The sequence below is a fragment of the Eschscholzia californica genome, unplaced genomic scaffold, assembly GCF_041429995.1.
Source record: "Eschscholzia californica isolate CP2 unplaced genomic scaffold, dmEscCali1.0.p SCAF_4, whole genome shotgun sequence".
Lineage (NCBI taxonomy): Eukaryota > Viridiplantae > Streptophyta > Magnoliopsida > Ranunculales > Papaveraceae > Eschscholzia > Eschscholzia californica.
In genome coordinates this window covers 33,288,729-33,308,358 of record NW_028238461.1, presented here as the reverse complement: position 1 = coordinate 33,308,358, position 19,630 = coordinate 33,288,729, and the positions used below count along the sequence as shown (strand labels likewise).

At 37.0% G+C, this 19,630-nt stretch overlaps 2 protein-coding genes across 2 annotated transcripts; both read left to right on the top strand.

The window, feature by feature from the left end:
* The first annotated feature begins 777 nt into the window (after nt 1–777).
* On the top strand, nt 778–3,785 carry LOC147544211 (HXXXD-type acyl-transferase family protein). The gene is made up of 2 exons (XM_086637572.1): nt 778–2,168; nt 2,705–3,785. The coding sequence occupies exons 1-2, from the start codon at nt 1,731–1,733 to the stop codon at nt 3,626–3,628; spliced, it is 1,362 nt and encodes a 453-aa protein (XP_086493698.1). The 5' UTR covers nt 778–1,730; the 3' UTR covers nt 3,629–3,785.
* Nucleotides 3,786–15,436: 11,651 nt separating this feature from the next.
* On the top strand, nt 15,437–19,560 carry LOC147544210 (uncharacterized). The gene is made up of 6 exons (XM_086635653.1): nt 15,437–15,724; nt 15,868–15,986; nt 16,199–16,430; nt 17,082–17,979; nt 18,025–18,342; nt 18,890–19,560. The coding sequence occupies exons 1-6, from the start codon at nt 15,437–15,439 to the stop codon at nt 19,558–19,560; spliced, it is 2,526 nt and encodes an 841-aa protein (XP_086491779.1).
* Nucleotides 19,561–19,630: the final 70 nt, after the last annotated feature.

Here is a 19,630-nt window from a genome sequence, read left to right as displayed (position 1 = left end):
TTGATGATACATAATCTGGGTAGACATTAAAGAAATCTCTATCCATCTGAAAAAAAACAATGAGAGAAAAATTTATCCATAAAAATAAAAATTATGGTCTCAAACAAAATACCAATGTTCAAACCTACTATTTATGGAGAAGAAATACTTCAAATTATGTTCTAAATTATTTCAGTTCAATCAAATGTTTTTATAGAAGAAGAAGAAGAAGTGGTTAAGGAAGACAAAGTTATGAAACATTAAAAGGAGAAAACTTCAACTGTGTTGAAACAAAAATCATAAATAGATATGAAATCTTAAAAATTTCAAGAATGTGTTTAAGATTAGAAGTAACAGATGAATAGTACATGGCGGGAATTGTAAACAGGGTCGTGCTTGGGCCCGTGCTGGCAGGGCGGCCGCACAGGGCCCCCCACCGACAAGAGCCCATTTGCAATAATATCCTTATAGTTGTTGTTTATAAAATCTAGATACAGGCACATATATAAAACATCTCTTAGCCGAGTTAGTTGGATGTGGGTGATTCCACCCGTTTGGCGAGGGTTCGAAACCCACTGCTTGCATATTGATTTTGCTCTTTAGCTGGTTTTGTAATTAATGTTCATGGTACATTGCTAATTGACTCTATACTTTTTTTACTTTATTACACTTCTTTTTACCATTTTGTTACGTATTTGGGTTCATTTTTTGAAGTATTTTTAGAAATAGACATCTAAAATTCGTAAAAAGAAACTCGAAGGTATGTATGTAAAAATCATGATACAAAAATGCTACATCCAAAAACCCACTTTTAGATTCTATACTATATCTTGTACAAAGAAAGAACACATTTTAACAAAGAAATTATACTTTGTTCAAATTTTGTTTGTAGTTTTTTTTGTTCTAAAAGGCCTAGATTCAAATTTCGCACGGGGCCCTTAAACTCTCAGGCACGGCCCTGATTGTAAATTTCACACATAATTTTTTCCGCCGGAGAGATTTTCAGCCAAAATTTCTAGAGAGAGAGAGAGTTTTCTGCTTCAATAATTTTAGAGAAAGAGAGTAAGAAAAAGAGGATAAGATGGTAATAAAAGGAAAAAAAAAGCATAAAGAGAGATGGAATGTGCTTTGAATTTAACGCCACATGTCTGAAGAAGTAAGGTGAAGACCCTTTTGTACCTGAGAGGGGTATTAGAGGAAAAAAATATGAAAAGAATACATACCCTGACTCATTTGGACCTCCAACTTATTTTGGGGATAGGCCGGAGGATTTCGAATTTAGAGAGTTGGACCTTTGCCCCATTTTTTGATCGAACTTAGACTCTGTATGGATCAACCTAGTAGCAATATATTTTTATGATATACTACTAACTTTCACTTGCAAACAAAAGTAGGTAAGAGAAGATAAAAATAATATAATGGTGTCTTATCTAAAAGGTACATCCAAGAAGACCGGCAAGTCATGCAAGTCCACTTCTTTTTTTTTTTTGTTGAAATCATGCAAGTCCACTTCAAATGCTTAAAAGGAATTTATTAAATGTAAATCACACCTTAACTCCCAAGAACCTATATTGAAACTTCACAAATATAGACCACATAAACCTCTCTCTCTTACTATAAATAACTTTCTACACTTCCAAAGCAAATACACAACTACAAGCATCTTTGCTTAATTAACATTTATAATTTCATTCAACTAATTTTTCCACTTTCTTCTTCTTCTTCTTCTTCTTCTTCATTCAACAAGAGTGATGGCTTCTTCTCTTATATTTTCCGTTAAACGAAATGAACCTGAACTAATTAGGCCTGCTAAACCTACACCCCATGATCTCAAATATCTCTCAGACATTGACGATCAAGAAGGTCTTAGGTTTCACATTCCTGTTATTCAGTTTTACCGTAAAGACGTGTCAATGACAGGAAAAGATCCAGTTGATGTGATAAGAAAGGCGATAGCCGATGCACTTGTTTTCTACTACCCTTTTGCTGGTAGGCTTAGAGAAGGTGATGGGAGGAAGTTAATTGTAGATTGTAATGGGGAAGGGGTTCTGTTTATAGAGGCAGATGCTGATGTTAGATTGGACCAATTTGGTGATGCTTTACAACCACCTTTTCCATGCTTGGAAGAACTCATTTTTGATGTCCCTGGCTCTAGTGCTGTCCTTAACTCTCCCTTGTTACTAATTCAGGTGATCCATCTACTTTAAAGTATTTTTTTTTTCCAGATAGAACTGATACAGTAAAGTTATTTTGGTTAGGTGATAACATATGAGCCTCTTACACAAACAATGATTCAATTTTAGGGTGATCAGATATGCGCCCCTCTTTTTTACCCTGGCCCGCCTTTACTCCTGCCACTTCTTGTGCGCTCAGATCGAGCAGTCGGAGGCCCACTGACCGAGCAGTCCGAGGCCCACTGACCAGGCAGTCCGAGGGCACCTAGATTGGCCTCAGTCTGTGCTTTTCAATCCCAACACGGATTAGGCCCGGTCTGAGTGCCCTCGGACTTGACTAGTCCGTGGGGCACGAAAAAGCAAGCGGGACTTAGTAAAAACGAGGGCCCCCTACAGACGCTCCCCCAATCTAACTATTTTAAAAAATGATGATTAATATTTTTTTCTCATTGTGATGGCTATTTTTTGCTATGTTAACTTTGGGGGTTTAGCTGGTTGCGCCAATTGAAAAAACATATATCCTGATATTCTTTGGTAATAATAAAATATAGGTGACTCGTTTGAAGTGTGGTGGATTCATTATGGCCATTCGACTCAACCATACCATCAGCGATGCTCAGGGTTTGGTTCAATTCATGTCGGCTTTGGGTGAATTTGCAAGAGGTGCATCTTTCCCGTCTGTTCCTCCTGTTTGGCAAAGAGAAATCCTTATGGCTCGAGACCCACCAAAAGTCACCTTCGAACATAGAGAGTACGATGTTGTCCCAGACACCAAAAACACTCTCGTTCCACTCGACGACATGGTCCATCGTTCCTTCTTTATTGGTCCTCAAGAAGTAGCCAACCTAAGGAAACATGTCCCATCACATAGTTGTTCAACGTTCGAGCTCCTCACCGCGTGTCTCTGGAAATGTCGTACCATAGCAATTAGTCCTGATCCTGATGAACAAGTACGTATGATATGCATTGCTAATGTACGTGGGAAATTTAATCCACCTCTGCCTACTGGTTACTATGGGAATGCCTTTGCTTTCCCCGTGGCTATATCAACCGCTGAGGAATTGTGTCAAAATCCATTGGGGTATGCACTAGAGTTGGTGAAGGAAGCAAAGAGGCAAGTCAATGACGAGTACATGAGATCATTGGCTGATCTAATGGTCACAAAAGGTCGACCCCATTTCGCTGTGGTGAGGGCATATTTAGTTTCAGATGTAACACGGGCAGGGTTCGGTGACGTGGATTTCGGGTGGGGAAAAGCAGTGTATGGTGGACCAGCAAAAGGAGGTGTAGGGGCGATTCCTGGAGTAGCAAGCTTTTATATACCATTTAGGAACAGCAAAGGGGAGGATGGTATTTTGGTGCCAATTTGTCTGCCAGGAACAGCCATGGACAAATTTGTGCTGCAGTTTGAGAGCATGATCAAGAAACCTCAAGTTCAGGCTAAACATCCCAAGTTCATCATATCTGCCCTTTAATTAGATTTGAGGTTCAACTGATATGTTAGATTGTAGTATGGGCGTTTTTGGCTTTGGGATAAGGGTGTGTAATCTTAAAGGAATAAACTGAAATGTTATGATTAAGCCATAAGGTATTGCTTATTTTCTTTTGGTGAATAATATATGGATAAACAAATATCTGTGTGGACAGAAATTATATTGACAAATCAAGAAATTAAAAATCTTAAGTGGACAACAAACTTATGGGTAGACATTAAACTAATTCTACTGATGCCCTCTAAAAAGTAGAGTTTTTAATTGAAGTCCTCTCCATTTTCTTCTTCCAAAAATTTTAGGTAACACCTTGTTATTTTTTCTTCTTCTTATTCATCACCAACCACTTTCATTTTAGAGATGGAAATTGTGGGAGAGGTTGTTTAACATGGCAAGATCAAGAAAAGCGAAGAATATTGTTGACAAATCGAACAAAGAGAAAGGTAATTTTCTTTCAAACATATTAGAAGGGAATAGATTTCAGGTCTGAATAATCAAAGCTGAATGAAGAGCTAAATAAAGAGTTAGAAGACTTGAGCTGAATTGGTAAGCTGAATAAAGAGTTAGAAGACTTGGAGAATTGGAGGTGCCCTTAGACAACATAAGTTTTGTTATTAGAACAGTTAAGAATGACAGATTCTAACTAACTCAAGAATCTATTATTCTCTCTCTCTAAACCTAACCGATTGTCTTCTTCTCTCTCACTCTCACTCCCACTCTCTCTCTAGATTGTTCATTCTATAAATAAGAGTATCTCTCTCATTTGTAAACAAGTTTCAAAGTATTCCAAAGTGTTAAAATTTCTTATAATAATAAAGAAATCAAAGTATTCCAAAGTGTTTAAATTTCTTATATGGTATCAGAGCCATGGCAATGAATCAAGCTTCGTCATCTTCATCTTCTCAAAATCACTCCATTTCGAATATTGCGCAATTTGTTTCAGAGAAATTGGACGGTACGGATTATCTGGTCTGGAAGGATCAAGTTGAAACGATTCTATATGGTGCAGATCTCATTGAATTCGTTGATGGATCAATCGAACCTCCATTAATGATGACAGTAGTTAATAACAGAGAAATACTCAATCCAGCATGTCAACAATGGCGAAAACAAGATAGTTTTGTGAAATCATGCTTAAAAGCTACGTTTTCTCATGAAATCAAGTCTGATGTGCTTGGATTGAAAACAACGACTGATATTTGGTCATATCTTGATCATACTTACACAGAAGAATTAGAATCAAAGAAGGATCTTCTTAGATCTCAACTTCAATCAATAAAGAAAGGAAAATCAACAGTGAATGAATATCTTAGAAAGATAAAATCATTATCCGATGCTCTAACAACAGTTCATGATAAGGTAACAGATCAAGAACTTCGTAGAATTACTTTACTTGGATTAGATAAAGAGTATAACCAATTTGTTATATCCATTAACAATAGAGAAGGTAGAATTGGTTTTTCTGAACTTAAGTCAAAATTATTGCATCATGAACAATGGTTACTCAATGAGACACAGGAAGAAAGTGAAAATGTTTTCTTTGTTAAATCACAATATGCACATCGAACTCATAGTACTTACCAACAAAGACCTCAAAATAGGTCTTATCAACACCATAGGAAAGCCACACAAGGTCTTACTCACGATCAGGCCACATTGAATACAACTAAAGGAAATTCATCGAATGTAAGACCTAAATTAGGTCCAAAGGCAGAAAATTATGATTTTTCGAATGTACCATGTGGAATTTGTAGAAGATGGGGACATTTTGCTACAAAGTGCTATTTTAGTATGCATCTCCTAAAGAAAATAAGAATTTACAACAAAAATTTGCTGGTTTACATGTTGAAGAAGAGGGGGATGAAGATGTTACTGAGGAAGAAGTTGAAAATGGTATCATTGAGGAATTTGATGATGAGTTCATCATAGCTGAGTGTAATTTCACAGTGTTTGATGATTCTTCTATAATTGACGAGGAAGGTAATGATGAGCATGATGTAGGGATTTATACCCTTATACTAGTGTTTATAGTGGATAACGACATCTAATGTCTAACACTAGTATCCCCAAGATCATCATGCAAAACTAGTAATTAACTAATAAGAAGACAGTAGATTACCTTAATTGCTATTTCCTTCGAGCTAGTTGAATAGATTAAAGAAGACCAAGAGCTTCAAACGTAGCTCCTCTACTTGAGACACCGAATAGTGTATTTAATCTCCCTCCTTGAAAGCTCGCTAGCACTCCAGTGGTGGTTTGATAATAAGCAGACCTTCTTCTTGCTTGACTAGAAGATAGCTTGGGAATTAGCTCACTTTCTCCTCTCTACTTGATGTGGTAGAGTAAGAAAGCTTAGAGAGAAATTCCACACCTTATTCTCTGCCCTAATAGTGTTTATATAGAACCCTAATAAGAATCCACCTCCTTTTAGGTTTCCTAAAACACCCTTTAGAATAAGATTTAGGGAAATTGTCGAAAATAGCAACTATTGATATTTTCTCAATTCCCTAAGGAGGAGGTGATCAAACACCACGAAAATTGGCAGATATAATTCTTATTATATCAGAAACTAACCTTCCAAAATTCAGCCCAATCCGAGTCCCAGAAGTACCCGAATCGGTCTAGGCTCAAAACCCTTATTTCGGGCCTTTTTGCTATCTTTTGCCCAAATTCTATTTAGGCCTGTGAGATATGTTTATGGGACATTCCCAATGTTATATCACACTCCCACTAGTCATATCATCCGATTAAATACCCATTCTTATGTGTAACCCGATGTAGGATCCGATCGAAGTTAGCCGTGAAGTAATTCGACGATCGTAGTTGGTTTCTAGCTAAACACTACGACCCCTAAATCAATCGGACTTGATGATCTTCTTCATCAATTGTCCTAGCCGACATATTGCTCGCATTGCCATCTTGGTCGAAGGACATCTCCTTCAACTCCTTCAGACTCCCACTTGGACTTAGAACAAGTGCAATGCCTCGATTCCCTTGTCAATTTAGTATCCCATCTGATACGTCTCGTCATTCAGACTTTCTTGATCTCCGAGTACAACTGTAAAAGACAAACGATTAATTCTTAATCCGTTTGAGCGCGGCCACGCATTTCAGTTGTCACTCATCAAGTGGCCTTGAGACACTTTTTGACCTAATGTGATTAGGATGACACAATTCATTCTTGCGCTCCCACTTAACTTCATGTCTCTCCTGTCCTTCCCAGTATCTGTCTTTATAACCTCCTTTTACGGCACGGTGTTTGACGGAACCAAAGTCGGACATTCCTTACATAAGATGAGTGGAGCACTCATGTTTTGAGGAATCTCTCCAATCTTGTCGTTTGAGAAGTATTTGACGTTCAGCAAGAGTGATGTACTTCTCATTAGAGGGTTATCCAGTGTATAAACCTTTTAAACACCCACGTAGTCGAATCGAATACACTATTCCTATAGTCCATTAAACTGCGCTATCCCATCGACTCCCGTACTAGTCTTCACGAGTCATTGTTGTCCATGCAATGACCTGGACTAGGGATTTGATAATAAATATTCCAAGTTTACTTAATAGGGTTTCATTCATCAGATCACGTATCTGACAAACCTATTCGGAATGTTTTATCATCAATAGACTGTCGTTTAAACACTAAACCAAATTTAGACGACTTGTGAAATAACTCTATTATTTCTGATAACGAGAGTTGTAAATCTGAGCCTCTTCCTTAAAACTCTTTTTACCCACTCAATTTTACTTGTCAAGGTTTATTCCAAATTTACCTCATGCCTTACACTGTGTATGAATCTCATACTATGTCTTAGGTGATAGTTTAGTTTGACTACCGTGGTAGTCGGTTTTCAACTTTGCTTTTTATCAATTAATTTGAAGATTGCTATCTTCAACCTTGATAATATCTAGTAATCTTTACTAGAGTTAAGGCTTTTAATTTCTTATGTAGAATTTGCAACGGTTACGGCTTAAACACTTTTAATCCTACTTTCCTTCCATGTCTGGAAGTTTGCTACGATGAAAATTTGTACTACTTTCATCCTTTAGCCTTCTGGGATGTTTCAGTAGTGATTCGGGTTTCCAATCCGAATTGGATGTCTAAATGCTCATCATGTTCAACATGACTTGACTTTATGTTTTCAAACATAAACGTCTCTCTCATGCGTGCTTGTTCATCGGTGTCTTTTCAAACTCCGATTTGGCAACGCTCTTTGTCATGAGTTTTGGGTCGAAATTCTTTTAGATTTTTCTGAGTCTTAGATTTTCTATTTCGGATCTCAAGCATCTCAGCGTACTGAGTATCTCTAATCCTATCATCTTTTTGATCTATGCTTATAGATCTTCAGATGCCCAAAATGGCATTTCATCCTTGTGTGTGGTCCTTTTATTGAGTCAGTGTTCATTGTTACACAACATCTTATGTCGTACTCAATCTTTTGTATGTACTCTGCATACGGACACGGAAGGTTTGTTTCTCCCACTTACCTTCTAGAAACTCGTGATTCAAGATTTTTCTTCATTCCTCATGAATCAAATTTCTTTGATTGCCTCTTTGAATCAAAGATTCTAACTCTTGCGTGCTTTTATTCCGTCGATGGATTTCTGAAGCATGCCTATGGACATAACTTGATTGGAAGAATCTTATTCTTCTTGTCTAGTTTCGGGAAACATGAATGTTTCCATCCTTCACAGTTTTCTACTTTGGAAAACCTATTTAGGTCTTCCGTTGACTTAAATTATCAAGCTTCATGTCTTGACGAGATATGGATTCCATGATGATTATGGCTTCTAGCCAAAATCTAGAGTCAGTTTCCGTTTCTGCGTAGGTCTTTTATCTCTTCAGAAATAACCTTTATTTTCTGAGTCTTTGAGATTTTACTTTTGACCTTTTAGGGCTTTTGAACAACAATTTGGAATTTTCTCAACTACTTTGAGATATTCCTTTAGAGACACTTTCACTTGCTTTGAGAGTTCTCCTGCGAATGACATTCGCTTTTGTGCGGTGGGTTTATAAGATCATATCTTTAACCTTTCCTTATTGGAGGAGCCGCAGTTTGTTGCTTTTGGTCGAATTTAATCGTCTTGTACAAGTTTCGTGATTGTTCTTCATGACTCTTCATGATTTTTCTCATGATCGAATTAAATCGAATTGTACTTTTCTCCCACTTATTCTTGTAATAATTAGTGCTTTTCTCCCAGACTACTAGGTGTGTTAATTACTAGAAGAATACTATCATGAGCAACAAAAACTTTGTTCTCTTGATTGGTTGTGGAAGAAACCCAAATTTCTTTCAAAAAGAAATTGCGTCAGAAATTAGCTAGTTTTGTAACGCTTTTTACAAATTTTAGCTTTGGACGGAATTTTGGTAGTTTTGTGGGAAGCTATGTCTAGACTTGTGGAGTTCGGAGGATAGAGTTTGATTCATGTTCTTCATCTTAAGCCTTTTGGACACTCCAAATATGGATAGGTTAGAAGTACGTTTGAAGATCAATCTCTGTTTCTGACTCAAGACTTTCTTTCTTGTCAGTTGATTCATGTTTTGGTTATTTGAACCTATCTTGTAGGTGTTTAACCAAGTTTAGAATCCTTAGGTATATATTGTTTAATTTAGCATTAATAACATCTCAATTTAGAAATAAAGTTCTTTATTGATTCTCCATAATACTTAGTACAGAGATGATGTTAAAAACTAGAAAATCGCTTAATCTAGATTAGTGCCTAAAGTAGACTTCGATCCCTTTCAGCATCCTTAGCAGTCGAGGCTTCTGCTTCCTCTTGGATCTTGTCTTCCTTAGTCAAATACTCAGTTCCCAGCTGCACCTGTACATTCACAATGATAGGGCAATTTTAGGTATCATATACCAAAGTTTGGGAATTTTACAGTATTTGATAAGTTAACTGTTTATACCTGAATTGGAAGCCACTGTTCCATTCTTCTTGTCCTCCAAGAACTTAGGGCAGTTTCTTTTCCAGTGGCCCTTGCCATCACAGTAGAAACATTTGGTGTCAGGAGGAGGACCTTTGTCTTTAGGTTTGGCAACTCGTTTACCTTTTCCTTTTGACGTAGTTTTCTTCTTCTGTTTTCCACCTTTCTTGAACCCTTTGTCCTTTTCTACCATAAGAACGTCTTTCTTAGTCTCCACTATAACGACGTCCTTTTCGGCTGTTAGAAGCATAAAATGAAATTCCTCCAACGTTTTATCCCATCCATTCATGTTGTAGTTCATCTTAAATGATTAAAACCACTATGGAGGGAGTGAAGGATAGTGTCGGTAGCGGTCTGTTGGCTATAAGGGAAACCTAGTTTAGCCAGCTTGCCCATGAGCCTGATCATTTGACGAACATGAGGCCCAACTGGTTTTCCCTTTTCAAGGTGCATGTCCATAATTGCTTTAGAGGTTTCAAACCTCTCCAATCTCGACTGTTTCTGGAACATTTCCAGAAGTTGTCGTATCATGGAGTAAGCATCCATGTCTATGAACTGCTCTTGCAGAGTCGGTTCCATGGTTGCTAGCATTAAGCAAGTTACAGGCTCTGCCCTTTTCCGCACACTCCTTTCTTCATCTATCCTTCTTTAGTCGAAGTATCATCCAATACAGGAATTGGAGTTTCCAGTACATGTTGCTTTCCTTCCATCTTGAGAACTATTCCCAGGTTCCTCTCCCAGTCGAGGAAGTTGTGCTCATTCAGCTTCTCCTTGTCGAGAAGTGAGCGGAAGTTGAAAATATCTTTTGTCATCTTTAAACTACATAAAAGAAATGGCAAAGTTTTAAAACTCGTTATCGTTTTGACATTATTCAATAAAAATCGTCCCCGATTGAATAAGTGATTCTAAGATCCCAGTTCTTCGGAGTAAAGCGGACGAAGGCCCTACCCTTTGACTCTGTCGTTCCGGGTGAGTGAACTACTTCACTGATCATACCCTATGACTCTTGGTTGATAGATTTCATTAATGAATGATTAATATATCCTTTTGCTTCAAGTATCCAAAACTCTCTTGCTGATCTCGTTAAGTAGAACCATTTAGACGTGTAGGCCTCTTCTATAGACCTACCCGCATTGTCCCAAGGTAGAGGAGGTACTCTGCGAAGGCCGACCCACCTTCCTCGAACAAGGGCGCAACGAGTGTCTTAATCTGGATAGGCGATTACTCAAGATTACGTTTTTGGGGACTTTTACGCTAGTCTGGCGTTTGTTATAGTGAACTATTTAGCCTAACTAACATCCACGACATAAAGCGTAAATAAGTAAGTAAATGCGCGCGAAAAAATAAATCAAGCAGACTTGGATCCTAGTATGGCCCCTAACCTAGAAGATCTAATCTCCTTAGGTTTGCTTCTTGTTTCGCCTTTTGGTTCGTCTAGATCTCCATCTTTAAACCTCCATTGATTTCTCCAACTCGCCTTTGGATTCCTTCCTTGAGTTTCTTCAATGGACTCATAGACCCTAAACTCTAATTACAAGACTTTAACAATTCGCAAATCGTATAAACTTGAAATTAAAATTAATTACAAATATGCACCCATCCGTGCTTAAAACAAGAATATAGAAACAAATCTATGGCCATACTAGCTTCCCGCATTCACATCACATGCATTCATATAATATATTAAGGCTAAGAATTATATATGCATGATTATCTTGGGAGACACTTTTGTCGACATCACATGTCACATTATGGACTTTAAGTCTAAATTCGAAGAATTCGATTGATGGTCCGTTCCTGTTTTATCTTTTATGATTTCTAAAATCAATTTCAAGAAAAACTCCGTTTCGTGTTTTGAAAGCCCGGGTCAATTTTGGAAAAAATATTGGTTCGATTCTTAATGATTTCATAAATCAATTTAAAGAGAAATCCGTTTTGGCCTTCTGGATGGTCCGAATTACTTTTGGAATTATTTGGTGGGAATCGATAGAAAATTTGGCAAAAACTCCCACTCGAATGATGGTCCCTATTCGTGGTCCGAAGAGCCTCGAAAAAGCCCGGGACAAGTCCTAGACAAGTCCCAGCCCAAGCACAAAAGGGCACGGACAAGGTCCGGACATAGCACGGCCCATAGGGGCGGCATGTCCAGGTCGTGGCCTATCAAGGCCTGGTCTCGTCCTGGCCGGAGCCAGGATGCTAGTCCATGTACCAGACGCGTCTGGTGCTGGACCGGACCAACATTAGGTGTCTCGAACCTAGTCCGAGAGACCCAGAACCTCCTAGACGCGTCTTCCAAGAGGTGTCTGGTCGAGAGCTCTGGACGCGTCTCCAAGACGCGTCCAGATGCTTCCACCGCAGCTGGTGGTCGGGTCCTAGACTCGACCTGGATGCGTCTCCAAGACGCGTCTCAGCAGCTGCCCTGGACGAGTCCAGTGGACGCGTCCAGCAGCTTCTGTCCGGCCAGGAAGCTTCCTGGCCAGACACTAGGGTTTCCAAAACCCTAGTTTCCAAATTTTTTTTTTTTGTGCAAATCTCTATTTGCTAACTTCCAATTTTTTAAATTCTTACTAAATTTTGAAATCCTTTTAGAACACTTCTAAAATTTTTCAAAACTTTTAGAAACTTTTAAATTTTCTAAATTTTCTTTTGGGAGTTTCCTAAAACTCAAAACAACTCCTTTTAGAATAATTCTAAATTCCAAATTTTTTGTTTTTGGGAGTTTCCTAAAACTCAAAAACAACTCTTTTAATCAACCAATTTTGGATCAAAATTCTAGGTTTTTGAAACTTTTTCAAGAACAATTTTGAAAACCAATTCAAACTCAATGAAATTCAATGTTTTGAAACAAATTCAATCATCAATTTCGATTTTTAATTTGAAAACTAGTTGCATCATATTCATTGTAACCAAATCATGAGTTTATAATACCTTTTAAAACACTTTTAAAATTTAATAAACTCAAACTATCAAACTATCAAACTATCAAACTATCAAGCATATCAAATATCAATTAGTTCGATTCTTAGCAAAAACTAGTTAATTGCAAGAGGCTCTGACGCACTGTAGGGATTTATACCCTTATACTAGTGTTTATAGCGGATAACGACATCTAATTTCTAACACTAGTATCCCCAAGATCATCATGCAAAACTAGTAATTAACTAATAAGAAGATAGTAGATTACCTTAATCGCTATTTCCTTCGAGCTAGTTGAATAGATTAAAGAAGACCAAGAGCTTCAAACGTAGCTCCTCTACTTGGGACACCGAATAGTGTATTTAATCTCCCTCCTTGAAAGCTTGCTAGCACTCCAATGGTGGTTTGATAATAAGAAGACCTTCTTCTTGCTTGACTAAAAGATAGCTTGGGAATTAGCTCACTTTCTCCTCTCTACTTGATGTGGTAGAGTAAGAAAGCTTAGAGAGAAATTCCACACCTTATTCTCTGCCCTAAGAGTGTTTATATAGAACCCTAATAAGAATCCACCTCCTTTTAGGTTTCCTAAAACACCCTTTAGAATAAGATTTAGAGAAATTGTCGAAAATAGCAACTATTGATATTTTCTCAATTCCCTAAGGAGGAGCTGTCCAAACACCACTAAAATTGGCAGATATAGTGCTTATTATATCAGCAACTAACCCTCCAAAATTCAGCCCAATCTGAGTCCTAGAAGTACCAGAATCGGTCTAGGCCCAAAACCCTTATTTCGGGTCTTTTTGCTATCTATTGCCCAAATTCTATTTAGGCCTGTGAGATATGTTTATGGGAAATTCCCATTGTTATATCACACTCCCACTAGTCATATCATCCGATTAAATACCCATTCTTATGTGTAACCCGATGTAGGATCCGATCGAAGTTAGCCGCGAATTATTTCGTAATTCGACGATCGTAGTTGGTTTCTAGCTAAACACTACGACCCCTAAATCAATCGGACTTGATTATCTTCTTCATCAATTTTCCTAGCCGATATATTGCTCGCATGGCCATCTTGGTCGAAGAACATCTCCTTCAACTCCTTCACATGAGCCAAATGAATGTAATTTAGCTGAAACCATTCCTTGGCTAGCTGACACAGGGGCATCCAGTGTAGCGCCCCAAATCTCAAATCTCAAGCTAACCGCCTTGAAATCGAAGATTTGAGACCTTCAAACTGGATCCACGAGCAACACCTACCATGAGTGCACAATCAATACCTGAAAAACAAAATAGCTGGGTTAAGACCCAACTGCAGTAGATTTCCTCAAACCTAAGTCTCGGGTAGGCAAGCTCAATCCCCAATCAAGGAAGCATTGCATTCATATTCATTATTGGCATTATCTGAAATTTAACGGTGAATACTAACATAATATATCAGATTTATCCAATCCCTCTCGAAAATAATAATTTATGTCCTTTGATTAATTATTAGGTTTTTCGGTTCTCTTATTTTAATCTAATACTAACCCTGATAATACAACGATCTTTCCCTTTTTTTTCAGCAGATAGAAAATATCATGCCTTTAACTAAGGTAAACCTTTATAGCCACAAACTTGACATGTACGTCGACAAACACATTATGTCGAAAGACACAATCATCAAACTCTCGTTCAGGTATCTCAGACCAATACACAACAAACATTGACTCTTATCAAGAATTACAAACAAGCTCACCAAACAATTCAAGTCAACAACACATGACAAGTCAGAAGGGATGATGCTCATAGTAGATCCTCACGTGGATCGCAATCTCCAACAAGCAAATAAAAATAATAATTAACAAACATAGACTCATTACTAGAAGGTATCTACATAGGAGATACATTGCCTAAAGAACAGAAACCATGTGAATTATCTCAATAAATTCGTCCATCGGAGACTGTTCTAACACCTTGTACGAAAACAATCATAACTTCTCACTCGAAAATCAGATTAATGAACCGTCTGAACTACTAAAAAGTAGACGAACAGACCTTTAAAACCATATAAGAATCATACTTATATTCATTATATATCTACACCATATTAAATTTTAATATAAACTGACGTGCAGTAGACACTGTTCTGACACCTTGTACGAAAACTATCGTAACTCTTCACTCAGATCTCGTATTAACAAACCGTTTGAAATACTAGAAAGTAGACAAAGAAAACTTTCCAGCCATATAAGAATCACACTTAGATTCGTTATATATCTACACCAGATTCAATTTTAATATAAACCGACGTGCAGTAGACACTGTTCTGACACCTTGTACGAAAACTATCGTAACTCTTCACTCGGAACTCGGATTACGAACCGTTTGAACTACTAGAAAGTAGACAAACAAAACTTTCCAAACATGTAAGAATCGCACCAAGATTCTTCATATATCAATACCAGATGTATGTTGAATTTAGACCGAGATACTGTCCTCTCTATATGTTTTATGAAATTCTAGATAAAACTAGTCTCTAAGCCATTTAATCGTTCTTTCATGTGATTAACAATACTATTCCTATCATGGAATAAATTGAAAGAGCCTACAAAAAAATTAGGAGATAGGAAATCTACCTCTTTTCGCCTTAGATGACTTTAAGACCACAACCATGGCTTGTTCTCTCACTAGAGAATTCTATTTCCATCACATTTTTTCTTTATTCCTCCTCCCTTCACAAAGGAGCGGCTGCACCCTCTTTCTTTTCTATAGGGTTTCCTCAAAAGTGAAGAGAAATAGGGTTTTTAAACCCACCAGTATTTCATCTAAACAAAACTGACCTAGACTTTTATTATTTCCACCCAATTTGGTATATCAAGAAAATAGGGGTGTTACATCCAGTCATAGGATAAACAACAAGTCATTGATTACAAATCCAAAAGTGTATAATGGCAAAGAAGGAGTAATGGTGGAAAGTGGGAAGTTTCTGGAAATCAAAGAAACTGGAAATACTTCTTTAACAGCTTCATCTCATCAATCTGATCTCAAGAATGTTCTTCATGTTCCTAATATCAAAAAGAATTTACTATCTATCTCCAAATTCACAAAGGAAAATCTTTGTTCAGTTGAATTTCTTCCTTGGGGTTATAATATCAGAGAGTTATGTTCTGATAAGATACTAGCAGGTGGTCCAATGGAAAATGGTCTATATCCTATCCAATTTTCCAAAAGTGATACTCCTGTTACAGCAAATGTAGCAATTCAAAAACAAGAACAACTTTGTGGCATTTGAGGTTATTAGGTCATCCAGCTAAATCTATTCTCATTCAACTCAAAGCTGAGAATAAGATAAAGTTTAGCTCAAACTCTCTTGATCAAGTTTGTTCCTCATGTCAGCTTGGTAAAAGCAAGTGCTTACCTTTCTGTATTTCTTCCTCAAAGACTGCATTACCTCTTGAATTGGTTCACTGTAACATCTGGGGTCCAGCTCCTGTCACAACTACTACTGGAACAAGGTACTATATCCTTTTCATTGATGATTATAGTAGATTTTTATGGATATATCCTTTATCAGTTATATCAAATAGTTGAAATGTTTCAAACATTTTAAATCCTCAAATGAAAACTTGCTCTCTCACAAAGTTAAGAAGTTTCAAAGTGATGGAGCTCCTGAACTTGCTAAGGGAGAGTTCAAGAATTTTTTTGATGATAATGGAATTATCTTCAGATGCTCATGTCCATATACTCCTCAGCAAAATGGCAAAGCTGAAAGGAAAAATAGACATGTTACAGAAATGGGTAATACTTTACTTACTCAGGCTTCTTTACCTAAAGTTTTTTGGTATGATGCTTTTTCTACTTCTACATTCATCATAAATAGGCTACCTACTCCTATTTTAGGGAATATATCACCATATGAAACCTTATTTCATAAAAGTCCAGATTACTCTTCTATGAAAGTATTTGGGTCATTGTCCTATCTGGCTCATTATAGGACAGACAAACTAAGTCCTAAATCAGTCAAATGCATCTTTCTAGGTTACTGCCCTATACATAAAGGTTATAAATGCTTTGCCATTGATTCAGAAAAACTTCATATTTCAAGACATGTTATCTTTGATGAAAGTATTTTTCCTTTCAAATACATTCCTTTTCCTACTCAGTCAATTTCAAAGCCTGCTTCTACATGTCATGATGTCCTTCTTCCTATTCCAGTAGTACATGATTCCCTAGTAACTTCTTCAACCTCAGCTCAATCCTCCTCTAGTGCTGTTCCAGTCACTTCTATCTCAAGAATTGACACTTCCATTTTATCCCCTTCACACTTCATTCACCCTATGACTACAAGGTCCAGGAATGGAATTCAGAAACCTAAGTGTATACCTGATTATGTTGTTCATTACACTATATGTCACCCTCTCTCTTCTGTTTTTTTTTTTGCTGTTCTAAATAAATTTCATGAACCAACTTCATTCAAAGAGGCCTCTAAGTCAGTAGAGTGGTGTAAAGCTATGAAGGATGAGTTTTTGACTTTGGAAAAGAATCAGACTTGGTCTCTGGTTCCATTTGAGTCTTCTATGAATGTGTTAGGGTGAAAATGGGTCTATAAGGTTAAGCAAAGGTCTGATGGGAGTTTAGAACGTTATAAGGCAAGGTTAGTAGCAAAAAGATATCATCAGCAGGATGAAATTGACTATAATGAAACATTTAGTCCAGTTGTTCAAAGCACAACTACCAGATTGGTCTTAACCATTGCAGTAACTAAGTCCTGGGTTATTAAACAACTTGATGTGTCAAATTCTTTCTTTCATAGTATTCTGCATGAAAAAGTATATATGTCACAAACTCAAGGATTTGTTGATCAGGCTAAGAATTCCCATGTTTGCCTCCTACACAAATCTTTATATGGACTGAAGCAGGCACCTAGGGCCTGGTTCACAAGGTTTTCCACTTTTCTCCTTCAATTTGGATTTCATAAAAGTTCCACTGATCTTTCAATGTTCTTTTATTTCAAGGACAGTGATGTTTTGGTATTGCGATTGTATGTGGATGACATAATCCTTACTAGTTCTTCTCCATCTTTGATCACTTCTTTCATCACTATTTTGAGCTCTGAGTTTGCTATGAAGGATTTAGTTTCCTTACATTATTTCTTAGGGATTGAAGTTACTTCAAATAGATCTGGTTCTCTCTTGCTAACTCAGAAGAAGTATACTCTTCAAATTCTAGAGAAGGCATCTATGATGGATTGTAAACCAAGTCAAGTTCCTGTGGCCAGTGGTTCTAGAGTCTCCAAACTTGATGGAGATATTTTGCCTGATTCAACCTTCTACAGAAGTGTGGTAGGGGCTCCTCAGTATCTCTCTCTTACAAGACCTGATATATCCTTTGCAGTGAAGTACACTGCTCAATTTATGCAAGAACCAAAGGGTTCTCATTTTTCTATTGTGAAGAAGATTTTGAAGTATTTGAAGGGATCAATTGGGTCTGGAGTCACTATTAACCCAGGTGATCTATCTTCTATTTAAGCTTACTCTGATTCAGACTGGGCAGGCTGTCCAGATACTAGGAGATCCACTAATGGTTTCTGCATATTTCTGGGTTCTACATTGCTTTCTTGGTCTTCAAAGAAGCAACCCACTGTTGCAAAATCATCAACAGAGGCTGAGTACAAAGCATTAGGTGTGGCAATTACTGAGGTTCTTTGGATTAACTATCTTATGGATGAGTTGCATCTGCCTCTATCTAAACCTTTTCTTATTCTCTGTGATAATCAAGGTGCTAAACACATTGCTTCAAATCCCATTTTCCATGCTAGAACAAAACACATTGAAGTTGATTACCATTTTATAAGGGACTTGGTTGCAAATGGTACCATTCGTATTCAATACATTTCTTTACTAAGGGGTTACCATTTCCCCTCTTTACTTCTCTCAAACACAAGCTGATGCATTTTGAAGAGGCACAGCTTGAGGGGGGATATAAGGGAATAGATGTCAGGTCTGAATAATCAAAGCTGAATAAAGAGATAAATAAAGAGTTAGAAGACTTGAGCTGAATTGGTAAGCTGTATAAAGAGTTAGAAGACTTGGAGAATTGGAGGTGCCCTTAGACAACAGAAGTTTTGTTATTAAAACAGTTAAGATAATAGATTCTAACTCAAAAATCTGTTATTCTCTCTCTCTAAACCTAACCGATTGTCTTCTTTTCTCTCACTCTCTCTCTTGTTTATTCATTCTATATATAAGAGTATCTCTCTCATTTGTAAACAAGTTTTAAGAACATAAAATAAAGAAATCAAAGTATTCCAAAGTGTTTAAATTTCTTATATGGTATCAGAGCCATGGCAATGAATCAAGCTTCGTCATCTTCATCTTCTCAAATCACTCCATTTCAAATATTGCTCAATTTGTTTCAGAGAAATTGGACGGTACGAATTATCTGGTCTGGAAGGATCAAGTTGAAACGATTCTATATGGTGCAGATCTCATTGAATTCGTTGATGGATCAATCGAACCTCCATTAATGATGACAGTAGTTAATAACAGAGAAATACTCAATCCAGCATATCAACAATGGGGAAAACAAGATAGTTTTGTGAAATCATGCTTAAAAGCTACGTTTTCTCATGAAATCAAATCTGATGTGCTTGGATTGAAAACAGCGGCTGATATTTGGTCATATCTTGATCATACTTACACAAAAGAATTAGAATCAAAGAAGGATCTTCTTAGATCTCAACTTCAATCAATAAAGAAAGGAAAATCAACAGTGAATGAATATCTCAGAAAGATAAAATCATTATTCGATGCTCTAACAGCAGTTTATGATAAGGCAACAGATCAAGAACTTTGTAGAATTACTTTACTTGGATTAGGTAAAGAGTATAACCAATTTGTTATATCCATTAACAATAGAGAAAGTAGATTTGGTTTTTCTGAACTTAAGTCAACATTATTGCTTCATGAACAATGGTTACTCAATGAGACACAGGAAGAAAGTGAAAATGCTTTCTTTGTTAAATCACAGTATGCACATCGAACTCATAGTACTTACCAACAAAGACCTCAAAATAGGTCTTACCTATAATTTCGTGGAAAACCCCCAAAAATTATAGTAAATTTTTGTATGGTCGCCACGAATCTGAGGTTACCTTCCC

Bases quoted from the DNA above. Each gene is read 5' to 3' on its own strand.
- LOC147544211 (XM_086637572.1), top strand. From the start codon at position 1,731: ATGGCTTCTTCTCTTATATTTTCCGTTAAACGAAATGAACCTGAACTA. The intron at 2,169-2,704 runs GTGATCCATCTA...AATAAAATATAG, and splicing joins CTCCCTTGTTACTAATTCAG to GTGACTCGTTTGAAGTGTGG.
- LOC147544210 (XM_086635653.1), top strand. From the start codon at position 15,437: ATGGTGGAAAGTGGGAAGTTTCTGGAAATCAAAGAAACTGGAAATACT. The intron at 15,987-16,198 runs GTACTATATCCT...AATTATCTTCAG, and splicing joins ACAACTACTACTGGAACAAG to ATGCTCATGTCCATATACTC. The intron at 16,431-17,081 runs GTATTTGGGTCA...TGGGTCTATAAG, and splicing joins CAGATTACTCTTCTATGAAA to GTTAAGCAAAGGTCTGATGG.